A 17,229-nucleotide genomic window follows, 5' to 3' on the forward strand; every position below is an offset into this window, starting at 1 on the left:
CTCTGATTGGGTCTCTGAACCACAAACTTTATCACAGCTGGGTGTGGTCTTACCATTGTTTAATGTCAGCTTAAAAGTTGTAGACTCTTTTGCACTTATGCACAAGGTCTTTTTTTAATGTGTGAAAATAAGAGATTTTCCATATTTTGTCCTAAACATGTACAAAACATCTGAATATAACACAATCTTTCATTTTAAGGAAAAATACCTATTCAATTTTTCAATTTTATGAATTAACGCTGACTGAAAATAAAAACTCGACAAAATAATGTGTAGGCACCGTGTCTACTCGAGCCTAAGGCAACTACGCTACTGCACACGCAATCGGCCCAGTCCCCACCCCACTAACCGTCTGTTGTAACCGTACTATTTAGATAGCGACTTACTAGCTACAAAATATAGGGGAAATTGAAATCTAGAAGTGCCTGGTGCAACCTGACCGTATTTTCAAAGTGTGCATTAATGTCTAAGACATGTAAAAACATTTTGACGACCGAAAAAGGAGAGAAAACCCAATGATATCTACACTGTAAGTGTTGTCGTTCCCTAGAAGCGCTCCAACTCTGAGTTTCTATGCCTAATCTGTAACGGAAGAGATCGGGGGATCCCTGTCCTATGCCTGACGTTCTTAGATTTCATAATGTTTTCCTGTTCATAGGATTTCAGAAAGCAATATTTCTTATTTGTTTGAAGTAGTCTATTGGCTAATGCCGTATACTGTTCTTGTCTTGTCAAGGACATTTTGTTTGAATTGAGGGTAAGTAACCGTTGTACTCGCGAGGTCCTTTTTTTAAAGGCACTTTTTATACCTCGATACCCTTAATTTTTATAAGGTTTTAGAATGTGTATAAACACCGGATAAAAGGTGTTGCTGTTATTTACTGGTGCCGGTGTATAGGTTTATTTTTAACCGAAAGTATACCGACTCGCCCCTGTGGATCGAGGAGTCAAACTCCATGAGGTTACAAAAGTTCGGCAAAATCCTCGCGAATAGGTAACGGTTCATAAAATTCTTGCGCATAACTGTGATTTGTTGTAAAGACAACATAAAAAAATTAAACCAATCAGGAAAACCGATAAGTAAACAAGACAATACAAGATGTTTGTGACAAACTGGCACTCGTTCATATTAACAATGTTTTAAAATTTACGCGGTTAAGAAATAGTTCTTTTTCTGGCATTAGCCAATGAAAATACGCGGAAGCGGAAGTAAATGGTACAGTAGTATAAAAGCACGAGCGCGTTCAAATATCTCAAAACGAAGGCTCATAACGGAAAGGTGGTTGACGCAAGATAAAAAAAGACAGTCAAGATGAGGGAAATTGTACATATGCAGGCTGGTCAGTGTGGTAACCAAATAGGTGCCAAGGTAAGTTACCAAACAAATAATATAATCAAGGAAAGATTGATTCATGAACGTTACTGTAACGATTGTCAGTTGAATAAAACTAAATGATTTTAATAAGTCCCAACAAAATATTGGGTGTAGGTATCTGTCTATATATAAATGACATCAACCGTGCATGTTCATCAACTAATCACATAGGCATTGCCAGTGATTTCAAAACTTTGTATAGAAGTAGATTAATATATATATAATATTTGCAATCTGAACATTAAAACCATCATCAATATCGGGTTATTATTTTGTGATATTTATATAGATCCCCTAAAACATGGCCATATCGTCCTCTATTAATATAAAAATGTCATTTTATCTCGTGTGATCAGTTTGTTAGATCTGTTCTGAAATGCCATTGAATTTCTGTTTATCATCACACAAAAGCAACAGATATTTAAGATCAGTTAATTGATCTGTCAAGTAATCGGAAGAATGGCTTGTAAAATCCTGTAGATATATATTGAGGCAAATTATGGGAAGTTTGAAACAGGTGATCAGACACTTTACATTAGGGATGTCATGATATGCCAAGAGTGTTATCACAATATCTTGCAATACAGAATGAATATATTGCGATACATATCCAGTGTTTTATTTATCTGTGAGTCATGATTCAAATACTCATTTCTTTTCCTTTTGACTTGATGAATTTTTTAAAATTCATTAATTTTACATAGAGTGACTTGCTGCTTTTCAGAACTTGTCGGAAAATGACTCGCTTTGTGAAAAGTGTAGATAAAACATGTCCCGATATGTTGTCATAGGAAAGATGTGCTCAATTTTATAACAAGTTATAAGAATGTTATCAAACTTCTTCATATATGATATGGATCACATAGATTTCATGTCCCTGCAGGTAGGGCATAAGAATTGTACCTGCTGCCCCCATTACATGATCATAAGAGGCGACTAAATTTGGGATTTTATCTTTTCTCTTCTTTCTAAACAATTTTCTTCTTCCTAATGTCTCGAGGCTTGACAATGCCTCACTTTTGGCCTTTAGTTGAGTGTTCACCCCTGTGAGGAAGACTTTGGGTTCAGACATACCAGAGTCTGTAAAAATGGTAGTTTCTGTAAAAATGGTAGTTTCTACTCCTGCTTAACCCTTTGCCACATGCAAGCGCCTCTGGACGCCTTTACCCCTTGCCACATGTAAGCGCTTCCCGACGGCTCTACATTATCTCAATGTAAGCGCTTCTCGACGCCGCTACGTTATCTCAATGCAAGCGCCTCTCGACGCCATGCCGTTTCGGTAAACTTAGACATGGAAAATTCCGTGATTGAGAGCGACACCTATCTGGAAATCACCTATACTATTTTTAGCAGATATCAATGCATCGACCAATCAGATTTGTACACGTCATTCCTACAAATAGTTTAGAATAAATTAACCTAGAAACTGCGAGTCATGAGTGTAGAAAAGTGTCACAACAACGAGCCAAGATGGCGACTGTTGCAGCGATAATACGTGACATCTTTGATGATGATGATGATGATGTAGAGTTTGATGGTTTCGGCCCTGAGGACATTGAGTCAGACATAGATCTGAACGATGTTTTGAATGAAATGTCATCCGATTCTGAGTCAGAAATTGACGATGTAGAAGATGAACAGCGACCGGGTGTACTGCCGCCATTAGGTAATGTTGACGAATGGTCTCGAGATTTTTCACCGATCATTGTTAATGATTTTGTAAGAGAAACGGGGCCAATACTTCCAGAAATATTTTTGATGTTCACACTGCAAGTCCCATTGATTATTTTTATCTTTTCTTCAATGAGAATCAGTTCTCCAACATAGCCAGACACACAAACAACTACGCTCGCTGGCGTTTGGAAAACGAAAACAGATTTGACCCAAAATGGTCGGATACAAATTCCAATGAAATAAAAGCGTTTATCGGCATAAATGTACTGATGGGTATACAATATATGCCAGAAACGGACATGTATTGGTCAAGTGATGATTACCTTGGAAATATTGGTGTGAAAAATGTCATGCCTTGCAATAGATTTCAAAAAATTACACAGTATTTTCATGTGTCAGATAGAGAAAATGAACCAGCTCGTGGACACAGAAATTATGATAAACTGTACAAAGTGAGAGAGTCAATTGACCATGTCTCAAAAACCTTCCTGGATAGATACAGACATTCATGTAACATTTCTGTTGATGAAGCAATGGTCAAGTACACTGGTCGATTGTCATTTCGCCAATACATGCCCGCAAAACGTATCAAACGCGGTATAAAGATTTGGATGCGTTGTGATGCAGAAACAGCTTACCTCTCTCGCTTTCAGATTTACTTGGGGGGAAAAAGGAGGGTGGTGTGGAGCATGGCCTTGGATATAATGTGGTCACAGGTTTATGTGACGACATACATTTCCATAATCATCATGTTTACTTTGACAATTATTTTACTGGAGTGAAATTATTGGAGGATCTATGTGATCATGGAGTATATGCATGTGGCACTTGTCGATCCAATCGTTCTGGGTTTCCAAAAGAGTTCAGGAAACCGGGGAAAATGAACAGGGGTGATTACAAAGTGTTGCAAAAGGGTCAGTCAAATTTAGTAGCCACAGTTTGGAAGGACAAAAAACCTGTCTTCAACTTGTCTACACTTAGTGATCCTGAAGGGGAAGGTAGGGCAACGCGTCGAGCTGGTGCTAATGTCCTGGATCTTCCGCAGCCTCCGACCGTGTTGTCGTACAACAAATATATGGGTGGCGTTGACCGGCATGACCAGTTGAGAATGGCATATGATGTTGGCCGGGCATCAAAGAGATGGTGGCGATATATCTTTTGGTTCTTGGTCAATTGTGCTATTGTAAACTCATTTATTGTTTACAAAATGGTGTCACAGCGTCGGACCAGAAGGAAGAGATATCGCCACCTTGACTTCAGGAATGAGCTAGTTAGGGACCTGATAGGAGGTTACACAACCCGCAAACGCCAATCACAACAAATGGATCACCCAGGCATCGTCCTACAAGAAAATGTAGGCGGCCACATTAACTCCCGTCTCCCCGGCCCTAAACGCAGATGTCGTTATCATCTGACTGCCCACAAACAAAGAAAAGAAACTGTTTATGGATGTTCAGTATGTGGTGTTCACCTCTGTAAAGATGGATGCCACAATCAGTTTCATATTCAGTAACATTCAAATTCATATTCAGACAACTGTGCCACAATCGGTTTCATGTTTATTGAGAACTGAACTTGGATTTTGTTCATATTGTTACCCATGATGACTTTCAGTTGATGAAAGTGATCTTGACATTCAATTATAAGTTACAGTTACTGTTTTAGATGTTATATATTGGTCTGCCTAGTGCCTACTACTAGCTACTATAGTAGTTAGTGTAGTTCAGTATCATTAATTCATGGTATGGAGATACACTTGTGTGTTACCTCGGATAACATTCGCAACATTGATATAGGCCTAAATATAAATTGTATCTTGAATCTTCTAGTGAGAAGTTTGGAAAGTTAGTTTGTTGTTTCATTTGGAAGTGATAATATCACAATGACATTGTTGAGTCATTTCATATATTCATTAATTAAAACATCAATCAAATTGAAACATTTTGAAATTTGTCTATTCTGTACACATACAGCTGATTTCATGGTTATGTGTTGATGTTTTTATGAGGAAAATAGCACTGAATTAAAATTTAAGAAATTCTAAACATAATTGTAACTTACTTAAAATGCCTAAAACAACTATTTAACCTTCAAAATTAAGTTTAGAAAAACAAAACAAAACAAAGCTCAATCTCTTAAAAACTGCCATTGAGATGGTGTATACACATTTCAGTCAGCACAACAATGTTGCATTGCAACAATGTCTCTTTGCACCATCAGTACAGAGTGCTCATGTGTATTGGTTTGCATGTGGCAAAGGGATATCACTCAGCAACAGGAGTGGGATGACTGGTTGGCCCGTGGTCAGTATAATGTGACAGGGTGGGGTGTCCTGCTGGGTGTCTTCGGCAGTATCTTGCACACTGGGGAGGCCGTCCTTAAATTACAATAGCTGTTGATAGGACGTGAAACAATACTCTAAACATAGATTTCAAGAATAGTAATTCCCAGCACTATTAACCCTTAGGCTGCTACAGACGGCATATGCTGTTATGATAAGTCGGGTCGTCGGTGCTACCCACCGCATATGCCGTTTCTCGGTCTGTAGGTTTTGATCAGTAAAAAGGAAGTGTAAAATCGGGTTGTTATACCAAACCCGAACGCGTATAGTAGAAGGCTTCTGATTGGTTGTTTTGTCATTACTTTCGATATTCCCGGCAGTGTACCCTAGTAATAACCAAAGGTGTGCGAGAGAATTTTAAATCGAAAAAGACCTTTTTACCCGAGAATCTCTTGTGTAAATGTACAGCGACTTATGTCAAAAATGAAGTTAATTATCTCTGTTATCATTTGCCAATCACATCAGCTGACAAAAATATTTTTAAAATGATCTTAGTTCCAATTAATTAACCCTTAGGCTGCTATGCCCGGCATATGCTGTTATGAAAAGTCGTGTCGTCGGTGCTACGCACGGTTTTGATCAGTAAACAGGAAGTGTGCCGATGTAAGCCAACAGCCAACATTGGGCCAACGTATGTCTGCTATCTGGGTATTAACCCTTAGGCTGCTACACTCGGCATATGCCGTTCTGAAAAGTCTGGTTGCATATGCCGTTTCTCGAAGGGCTAGTTAGATTTGAAGCACTTTACACTAGATAGTTCGAGTTCCTTTTAGAAACAGCAACCTATTTATTGATAACAACAGCGGAGTCCAAGCTCACCGATTGATCTTTAAAACGCTTCAAATGCTGCACAGGAAATGTGTATGTTAAAGCGATTTGATGACGGAGATTGTGATTCAGAATATCAATTCTGGTTGAACATGTTTCACTACCTGAAGGACACCAGCGAGTCTCCGCCAAATAAAAAGAAGTCGACAGCTGAACAGTATGAAAGAAAGATACGAACTAGAAAATTTCAAAAGGTCGTCATAAAATGTTAACCCTTAGGCTGCTACATTGATTTCTATGTAAAGGGACACCACTGCTGAATTCATTAATGAAATTATTACATGCTGTTTTGAAACTACTGTATTTTGAAAAGTATTTATTGGGTGTAAAAAAAGGTGATATGTAAAATCATTGTTGGCATCTCAGGTTTTCATTTCTGTCAACCAACATTGAATTTCATCATTAATTACCTGTACAAGTGAGAAATAAAGGTAAATTCAAGTATATTTTTTTTGTTTCTTTTAGTTTGATAGAAATTATATACATTCTTTCACTCCATTTACTGCTGTTATTACAACAATTCATCAAAGAATTAATATTTCGGATTTGTTCAGTACAAATGTGAGTAAATAGACAGGTAAAAATGACAGGTAAACCCGAAACTTGAAAAAGCCACTTCTGCTCATTTTGTCAATTTTTTGTTCTTTTTGTTTTCTGCATGAAACCTGGTTTGAGTAAGTGTTACATAGTCTCAGAAACTACAAAACTCCTAACTAACACAGTTCCTGAACAAATGATCTATTCCGAGTCACTGGATGATGAATTCTTGTTAAAAAAGAACACCTCTATAGTTGTGTATAGTGTGGTACACCTGAAGCACTTTGGTACACACAGTGCAACTTTGCACTCTTCACACCAGAAAGATGTTCGTTTCCTCTGGACTTCTTTATTAAAAGTTGCATGCAAAACATTCATGTAAGAGGCTTGCCAGCTTTGTACAGGGCTAAGCAGTGATGTAGTTTGGAAAGTGATGGTCAGTCCAGCGTGTTGGTTTTATTCCAACAGACTTTCTACCCCTTTCCTTGTATGGCCGAAGGGCCGTCACAGCCTCGGAGAGTAGGGATTCACAAACAGCCATCCTTAAGGCGTGATGTTCCTTCTTGCATCCATCTTTTGGTCCAAACTTTTTTAAGGGTAATATGTAGGCATTGATGATGCACACACGTTCAGAAGATGGGAAAAGAGCTTGTACCACTTCGATGTTTTGCGAAGGCAAGAGGAGTGATTGATCTGGTCAGACAAGTCCACCCCTCCGATTAGAGTAATGTAATCTGCAATACATGTGGGCTTAGCAACCTGTTGGTTAGTGTTGCGGTCAACTTTGTCCAGAACACTGACCGTTGCCTCATGAACGGTAGACAGCATATGGACATCTCGTTTGTCGTGATATTTCACAGCAAGAAGACTTTCCTATCTTCGGAAGATAGTCTCTGATTGTTTCAGTTTCATGGTAGGTTTCTTTATTACATTGCCCCCAATTGCATGATCGTAAGAGGCGACTAAATTTGGGACCTTATCTCTTCTCTCCTTTCTAAATAACTTTCTTCTTCCTAATGTCTCCCTTGACAATGCCTCACTTTTGGCCATTTGTTGAGCGTTCGCCCCTGTGAGGAAGGCTTTGGGTTCTGTCCCCTGGCCGAGACATACCAAAGTCTTTAAAAATGGTAGTTTATACTCCTGCTTAACGCTCAGCAAATTAGGAGTGGGACGACTGGTTCGCCCGTTGTCAGTATAATGTGACCGGGTGGGGCGTCCTGCTGGGTGTCTTCGGCAGAATGTTTCAGTGAGGTAGCACTATAAAGTCGGCATCAGTTTCGCGCTATCACAAGGAGACAAACACGAACATATTGCAGCCTCCCAATATACACACACATACACTACATGCATGCATCTTGCACCCAGGGGAGGCCGTCCTTAAATGACCTTAGCTGTTAATAGGACGTTAAACAAAATCAAACAAACAAACAAACAAAATCTTTATTACATCCGGCACACCTAAACAATTCTTTTGTAACGTATCACATGCGTAGGTGTTCTGCAGGTGTAGTTCCATGAAAAGTTCAGGCGACGAATAATAAGTATCCATATAAACCTGATGCCCTTTGTCTAAAAGTCAATATCTTGACATGAGGCCAATCACTATACGTGTAGTAGTGTCCGCAAAGTCTGCACACGCAGAGCTTCCAGTATATACGCTAAAGCCGATACAGTATCCAGAACTTGCCTCACACACCAGGTACAGCTTGATACCAAACTTTGATCGCTTTGCAGAGTTGTAGACTCTAAAGCAAAATCGGACATTGGAATATTTGCTATGATATTCCAATGAACGTGTTGAATGTCCTCTTCTGTGAAGCCTTCAAAATCCTCATCATCATCGCTGTTGCCGAAGAACGCATCAATTGACGTCCGCCATTTTGTCTGCTTCTGTTAACTTTTTTTCGCTTCACTAATTCTACCTTTCTCTGCGAGTCATAGAAAACTCGAAAGAACTGCATTATTACCCAATCAGAATCAAGTACAAAACTATCTCCGCTAGCTTTATTAGATACTAAGTCATGTGCACCCATGGTAAGGCCAAATAAAATAATATGTGTGTTTCCTATTCCCTCGAAATTTGAATCCAGGTAGGTAGGTAGGCAAAACATTTTATTTTATCAAAACATTTTATTTCTTTTTTAAATGTTATACAACCAATTGACTTTCTCTTTTGGGAAAGGATTCTTCCTTTCGCCCATCAATAATTGAAAGGCGTCGACAGCTTATCCCTTTGCCACATGCAAGCGCCTCTGGACGCCTTTACCCCTTGCCACATGTAAGCGCTTCCCGACGCCTCTACGTTATCTCAATGTAAGCGCTTCTCGACGCCGCTACGTTATCTCAATGTAAGCGCCTCTCGACGCCATGCCGTTTCGGTAAACTTAGACATGGAAAATTCCGTGATTGAGAGCGACACCTATCTGGAAATCACCTATACTATTTTTAGAAGATATCAATGCATCAACCAATCAGATTTGTATACGTCATTCCTACGAATAGTTTTGAATAAATTAACCTAGAAACTGCAAGTCATGAGTGTAGAAAAGTGTCACAACTATGTTACGGGACATTTTTGAGGAGGAGGAGGCTGATTAATAGTTTAATGGCTTCAGCCCCGAGGACATTTAGTCAGACATCGATCTTAACGATGTTTTTGAATGAACTGTCATCAGAAATAAGTCCGAAAATGATTATGTAAAAGATGAACAGCGACCGGGTGTACCGCCGCCATTACGGCATTAGGTAACAACGACTCTGAATGGTCTCGAGATTTTTCACCGATCAATTTTAATGATTTTGTTAGAAAAACGGGGCTAATACTTCCAGAAAAATGTTGATGTTGATACTGCAGGTCCCGTTGATTATTTCTATCTTTTTTTCAATAAAAATCAGTTCACCACATGAGTGAATGGCGGGATAAGGGTTAAAATGTGTCTATCCTGATATACATACAGCTGATTTCATGGTTATGTGTTGATGTTTTTATTAGGAAAATAGCACTGAATTAAAATTTAAGAAGTTCTAAACATAATTTTAACTTACTGAAAATGCTTAAAACAACTATTTCACCTTCAAAATTAAGGTTAGAAAAACAAATCAAAACAAAGTTCAATTTCTTAAAAACTGCCATTGAGATGGTGTATACACATTTCAGTCAGCACAACAATGTTGCATTGCAACAATGTCTCTTTGCACCATCAGTACAGAGTGCTCATGTGTATTGGTTTGCATGTGGCAAAGGGTTAAATTGTGGCTTTTTCTGAGGATTCCACAATTACATCAAGCACAGAAACATTCTGTTTTGAGCATGAAAAAAGCAGTACTCGCATACCAAAACCCTTGGCGATATCGCCGACGTTTAAATTTCCATCAACATCAAACAATTCAGTGTTTGCGGAACACTTTATGGCAGTTGTATAACCTTTTAGGTCTGTTGGGTGGTATGTCCCATAAACATCCAAAAGCGAGGTCTTGTTTGGAAACGACGCAAGGTGCTTCGTTTCCGCAATGTGATCGCATTTCGCTAATTTGATGGCCAAAATGGAACTTTCTGTTCCGATGGCCGCCATGTTGCCGTCAAGGTCAAATCACGAAGACGTTTGACACGCACAATACATGTGTGTCAAGCACTTTATTGACGGCGTACCAAGTCAAAACTAATAACAAATCGGACACATTCCGGAAAAATTTAAGTCGGGACGAAAAATTGGCGAAAAAAACGTTTCAGGTCAGGCACATTTTTTCCAGGTAGGTTGGGGAACCGGAAACACACATATTATTTTATTTGGCCTAACTGGCAAAACAATCCTTTTACAGAAACCGCATATGTGGTGAGTAGCACTGACGACCTGACTTATCGAAACGGCAAATGAGGCGCGTAGCAGCCTAATTGTTAAAAGCCTGTTTTATTGGCATATCTGTTAAGAATTTGTAGTGCAAAGTTAAAACATAAGCAGAATGAGATACATAAAAATAAGCTTTAAAACAAATATTTCGATACAGCAATATTTCATCTCTATTGTGGTATGATACGATCTACCCGTGTATTGCGATTTATACATGTATAATTTGTACAGTACCTTTGCTATTGATCGTAAATGCTGTATGTAATGCCTTGTGCTGGCCTATAATTTGGAAATAAAATCTGCCTTATTTGTTCGTGTAGAGTTGTGTAAGTTGTATATCACATTTCTTTTTCCATTTTAGTTCTGGGAAGTGATTTCAGATGAACATGGAATAGACCCAACAGGCACGTACCACGGAGATTCTGACCTTCAGTTAGAAAGAATCAACGTATACTACAATGAAGCAACAGGTATGCATTTATAAAATGTGTTAAAAGAATTTTCTCCCCCAACCACAAGGTTTCCTCGCTCATGACTCCTTGGATAAACCTGCTGGGAGCTGGTCAACATTTTTGTTTACCCACTAGTGGGTAACACCTTGGACGTGAGTTCATTGGTCAATCTTTGATTTATGATGTCCTGTAACAATGCTTTTCAACTTTTCCATTGTGACGTCATGCTCCATGGCAATTGTTTTCCCCATCGGAAACACACCTGATGTATTTTCCAAGGGAAAATGTGTTGTTTCAGATAAAATAAGAACGTTATGCAACTTATGTGAGAAACAGGTCCCCCAACTCGTGATGATTAGACATATGTTTATCTAACTCTCGTTAGCTAATTTTCAAATTGTAAAAGACATCTGTGAACCTTGTGTCTTTATACAATTTGAAGATTAACTGACTCGAGTTAGATAAACATGATAACCAACTATCACTTGTTGGCAGGGTTAGACACTAACTTTTTTGCTTGGTAGTCCACAGGACTGGTTGAATAGATTATTTACTAGTCCTTCAGTTTAACTAGTCCTTCAGTTTAACTAGTCCAAGATTTCCTGATAAGGAAACATTGCAATCTACAGCACAAAACATCAAACATAATCGACTGAAGGGGACTTAAAATAATTAATGAAAAATTTTGACAACTATCTTGGAATATATCTTATTTCAAGCTGGTTTCTAAATTTAAAAAGAAATATTCTTATTTTATAATCATATTTTTCACAAGTCCAAAGGACCAGTTAGGTTAGGTGATTCACTAGTCCTTGCTGAAATATACTAGTCCAGGACTAGCGGACTAGTGTTAGTGTCGACCCCTGGTTGGGAAACGTCTGTTGCTTACAGATAGGTATTTTGAGCAGTTACTTACAAACATCGATGACTATTTTGATCTAAATGATTGACGAATGAGAGCCTTTTTTGGAACAAGAAATTATCAACAAAATAATAATAACTTATCAATAATTGCTTCCTCTTCCATGTACTGACCTAGGCTACCCTAGTATTTTTTCATCAATTTGAAGATCATGTCATAGACTCCAACCATGCATGTTTCCAACTTCTCTGTCTAAGGTGACAGTTCCCAAAATAGATCACCAAACAATCATTGTCTTCATTCATTGAGAATGCAGCCGATACACCGACACTCAAAAGAAACGCATATAATTTTGTAATATCAATAAACTAATCGTTTTAATAGCCATGTTGAATAGCATGGTATATCATACATATTCACCATCAATTCACGGTTGATTGAACTCTGTCACATCACCCGTCCGAATGTTATGACACCTCGTCAGGACTTGTTTATGTAGTTGCAGAACTTTTAACCGGTTCAGAACTTCACAAAAAAACGCAAATGAGACACCAGGGACACTTGATCCTAGAATAAGCCGATATACTGGGCTGAGGTGTCTCCATTCCTATGGCATTAAGCTGCATCGTGTCGCAGTGAGAATGCCCCTGATTCATCATAGATGTGACGTTGGACTCCAATGCAGGGGAAATCCTAGAATTTGAATGCAGTCGGCCATTTCTGCAATTTTTTTTAATCAATATCAAAATTAAAAGGGGCGATTCTATGTAAAATTTAAAAGAAAATTGAAACATGGAGGGGTAAATTTTAGTTTTTAGGGGTCCACGTGTTTCCTATGCACCGTTGGCGCCGTGTACTCTTCTCCGATTAGTCATGATTCATGCTTAACTGCTCAGATGGACTAGTCATCATGGAAGGCAATTTGACGGCTCTACAGTGCATTTAATTACCATTATTCATGGTTCGCACAGGTCTTGGGGAAAACCCTTGAATTTGATGTCTGTCTTGAAAACCCTTGAAAATGACTGAAAGCCTTGAAAATCAGTGACGATAGTTGGGTATTCGTTTCTGTCATGTTAATTCATTATTTTGTATACATTCCTCGCAAACAATAATTATTTTCAACACAGATTGATAGTCAAATTGCAGATCATACTTTTTAATCATTCTGGAAAATATATACCGATGAAGTTTCCGGTTTTTCTTTTTCAATTCGTGTCATTACTGCATTTGAATTGAGTAAGTCTCGTAGTCCAAGTGACAGATAGTCATGTGCATTAAGAGTATTGTAACAGGAGGGGAACAAGAAAGGAACAACTACGATGGGGAAGTGTGTTTTTAACTGCAAATGGCTCGATGATCCCAGATTTTTTTTGGGTGAGGGAGGGAGTTCAAGAGTGATAGGACTTCTGCTTTGTGCTCACTGTGTAGCAACAGAGTTATCGATCTGGGCAAGATGAGGGAATACGCCCTTACATAACATGAAAAGTCAAAAACACATAAAATTTCGGGGACCACTTCGACTCGGCCTTTGGCAGACTTTTATTACAAACCATCTACTTCAACGGCAAGTACATCGAGACCTACCTCGACTGTTCCTAATCCAAATCCGAACACGGATGCCGATGACTTTCCTTCAATCCCAGCTCCTCATTAAAATTGTGGGTTTTTTTGCGATATAAATGAGCCATTGAATTTTCAAAATTTGTCTTGAAAAACACTTGAAGAGTCCTTAAATTTTGAGGTTAAAGTTTGTATGAACCATGTTATTCTACAACCTCGGTCACTGTTTGTCCGCCAGCACAACGTTATCTTTCAACAAGACGATGCTCGGTGCCATGAAGGGGTCGACACTAACGCTAGCCCGATAGCCCAGGGCTAGTAAATGTTGTGTTCGGGCTACCAACCATCCCATCAATGCTAGCCCGACAGGCTAGTGGAATTAAGACGTTTGTACTGTATACTATGGTGGATTTAACTACCTAGGTGTAATTTTCTAAACCATGTATAAAACAAAAATAGAACTGTCGCATCAGGGATCGACACTAACGGTAGACCGGAGGACCGGGTCCACCAAAATCTTGGACGGTCCACTTAATCTCCAAAGCTGGTAGACCGCCGGTCCACCACATATTACTTGATAAGTGTATATATATTTGAGAATGTTGTTCAGAAATATATTAATAAAGACTTTATTTACTTCGCCAGCGAGCCGTAAAATCCCATCTGGTTAANGCATGAAAACAGTTAATTTAACCTGATGTTTGTCATTTCTGGAGATGTGTTTCTGTTGTGTGTCGGTATATGAAAGTTCCATTTCAAATACCCTGATGTTAGTTGTTATCCACAATATAAGACAACTGATTTCTTTTTCAGGAGGGAAATATGTTCCTCGGGCAATCCTCGTTGATTTGGAGCCTGGTACAATGGACTCTGTCCGATCTGGTCCTTTTGGACAAATCTTCAGACCAGACAACTTTGTGTTCGGACAGAGTGGAGCCGGAAACAACTGGGCTAAGGGACATTACACAGAAGGTGCTGAGCTCGTAGACTCTGTTCTCGATGTCGTTCGCAAAGAAGCGGAGAGCTGCGATTGTCTGCAGGGATTCCAACTTACACATTCTCTTGGTGGTGGTACCGGTTCTGGAATGGGAACACTCCTCATCTCCAAAATCCGTGAAGAATACCCCGACAGGATCATGAACACATTCTCTGTTGTACCATCTCCTAAGGCAAGTTCACTTGTAAACATTTGGGGTTTATTTGGTGCAACAAGTGTTCACTGTAAAACGGGAATAATCTGGTTATAAGGCAATATAAAAAAAGTTGTGTCCTGTTACCCTACATCCCCGTATCTTTTTGTCTACCTTAAACTTTTTGGCACTATGAATTAGGAAGCACTGTTAAAGTCGAGATTACTCTCCTATAATGAAAATTATTGCCTGCATATCTACCCTAATTTTTCAGACATGTAATACTAATAGGAAACAAATGGGTTTTTTGTTTGGATTATTTGGTAATTATAACTCTAAGGAATAGAATTTTACAAGAATGGATGTACCGTATACAATTGTTAGTTGCTAGCATGAAGCAAACCATCCCAAACAGAAAAAGGGAGCCATGCAGGAATAGACACTAACTTATTTTTTTCCCTTGGTAGTCCACCGGACAAGTTGAATTATTTACTAGTCATACGTCAATGTAACTAGTCAAAAAATTCCTGATAAGGAAATGACGTGATCTTCAGCACAAAACATCAAAATTGACGACTATAGGGACTCAGGAAAATTTTGACAATTATCCTGTACTATATATTATTTTAAGCAGTTTTCTAAATTTTAAAAAAGGAATATTCTTATTTCAAACGACCAATTAGCTTAGGTGATTCCCTAGTCCTTGCTGAAATCTACTAGTCTGGTGTAAGTGTCGACCACTTTCATGACATTACCATAGTCTGGTGTTAGTGTCGACCCTTGCCACGACATTACCATAGTGTCACTGGTTATTCAGCGATTTGTACTGATTTAAAGCAGTTTTACAATTTCAGTGGTTGCATTAAATCACACTATTTTTGTACCAAAATAATCAAAAAATTGTAATTTCATGATAATCAAATTGATCACTTGCTTTGGACACTATAAGTTTTGAAAAGGCTTGCACTACCACTACTGCATCATGTTAACATAGCATTTTAAAGTATGGTACATTTTAAACAAATTTTATATTCCAGGTATCTGACACAGTTGTGGAACCATACAACGCAACTCTATCAGTTCACCAACTTGTAGAAAACACAGACGAGACCTACTGTATTGACAATGAGGCCCTTTATGATATTTGTTTCCGTACCCTCAAGCTGACCACACCCACATACGGCGACTTGAACCATCTTGTCTCCGCCACCATGTCCGGAGTCACCACCTGTCTCCGATTCCCCGGTCAACTGAACGCTGATCTCCGTAAATTGGCTGTCAACATGGTCCCCTTCCCCCGTCTCCATTTCTTCATGCCTGGGTTCGCTCCTCTCACATCTCGTGGAAGCCAGCAGTACAGGGCTCTTACCGTCCCAGAGCTGACCCAGCAGATGTTCGACGCCAAGAACATGATGGCTGCTTGTGACCCTCGTCATGGACGTTATCTGACAGTTGCTGCTATGTTCAGAGGTCGAATGTCAATGAAGGAGGTTGACGAACAGATGTTGAACGTCCAGAACAAGAACAGCAGCTACTTCGTTGAATGGATCCCCAACAACGTCAAGACCGCGGTCTGTGATATCCCACCACGTGGTCTCAAAATGTCTGCAACATTCATTGGTAACAGCACTGCCATTCAGGAGCTTTTCAAGCGTATCTCTGAGCAGTTCACCGCTATGTTCCGTCGTAAGGCTTTCTTGCATTGGTACACTGGTGAGGGTATGGACGAGATGGAGTTCACAGAGGCTGAGTCCAACATGAACGACTTGGTGTCCGAATACCAACAGTACCAAGATGCCACAGCCGAGGAGGAGGGAGAGTTTGATGAGGAAGAGGGAGAGGAGGAGACCTAAACATGCAACACCAACATCATTGCATGATATAGAAGAAAATTTCCATCTCATGAAAAAAACAGAGAGCAAAAAAATAAATAAAATTGTAACATCCTCATATTTGAGTACTTTTTAATATCCCTTGCAATATATGCAAATATCTTTTAATCAATCTTTAGGTCAGCCCTATCTAAGCAATTCTTAAAAGGTTTTCATGTAATAATTATACATACCATGGTTAATTAGTCATAGTTTGAGTTAAAAGGCTAGATGATTAAATCTGGTAAATTTTACTCCTGGTCATTATAGATGTTTATGAAAAAGTTTGATAATATGATCCAAGTGATCTTTTAAGTAGTAGATAATTGCAATATGAGAAAAATCTGTTAAGTTCTTCCTTGGAATGCTGTCAGCATATGTACACTAGTTGTTATATATTTACCGAAATGACTATTTAGCTATGCTTTGTTTAATACTTGGTCATAGATGTGCGCGAGTCTTTGAGCCCCCTTGTCTCGATTAAACAAAGCGTAGCTGAATCGAGTCATTTTGGTACATATATAACAACTATTGTACATACGCTTACAGCGTAGCTGAAATCGACATAAATTTTGTGGACATTTTTGACACATTTTGTCTATCCTTATCCTTAAATTACCACTAGCATGTCTCGACAATCCTACGCCACAAAAATATTGTAACTTTTTTAATGAAATGTAGCAATGGGCCTGCATTACTCACCTGGTATTAATCTCACAACTGTAACCTTAAAAGTAGACCAAAATTA

At 38.8% G+C, this 17,229-nt stretch overlaps 1 protein-coding gene across 1 annotated transcript; it reads left to right on the forward strand.

Annotated features, from left to right (window-relative positions):
- Window positions 1-1,244: 1,244 nt before the first annotated feature.
- On the forward strand, window positions 1,245-16,560 carry LOC110462458 (tubulin beta chain-like). Its single transcript, XM_021516411.1, has 4 exons — window positions 1,245-1,369; window positions 10,965-11,073; window positions 14,294-14,649; window positions 15,648-16,560. Exons 1-4 carry the CDS (start codon window positions 1,313-1,315, stop codon window positions 16,461-16,463), a joined length of 1,338 nt encoding a protein of 445 aa, XP_021372086.1. The 5' UTR covers window positions 1,245-1,312; the 3' UTR covers window positions 16,464-16,560.
- Window positions 16,561-17,229: the final 669 nt, after the last annotated feature.

This window comes from Mizuhopecten yessoensis, unplaced genomic scaffold (genome assembly GCF_002113885.1).
Source record: "Mizuhopecten yessoensis strain PY_sf001 unplaced genomic scaffold, ASM211388v2 scaffold10797, whole genome shotgun sequence".
Taxonomy (NCBI): Eukaryota; Metazoa; Mollusca; class Bivalvia; order Pectinida; family Pectinidae; genus Mizuhopecten; species Mizuhopecten yessoensis.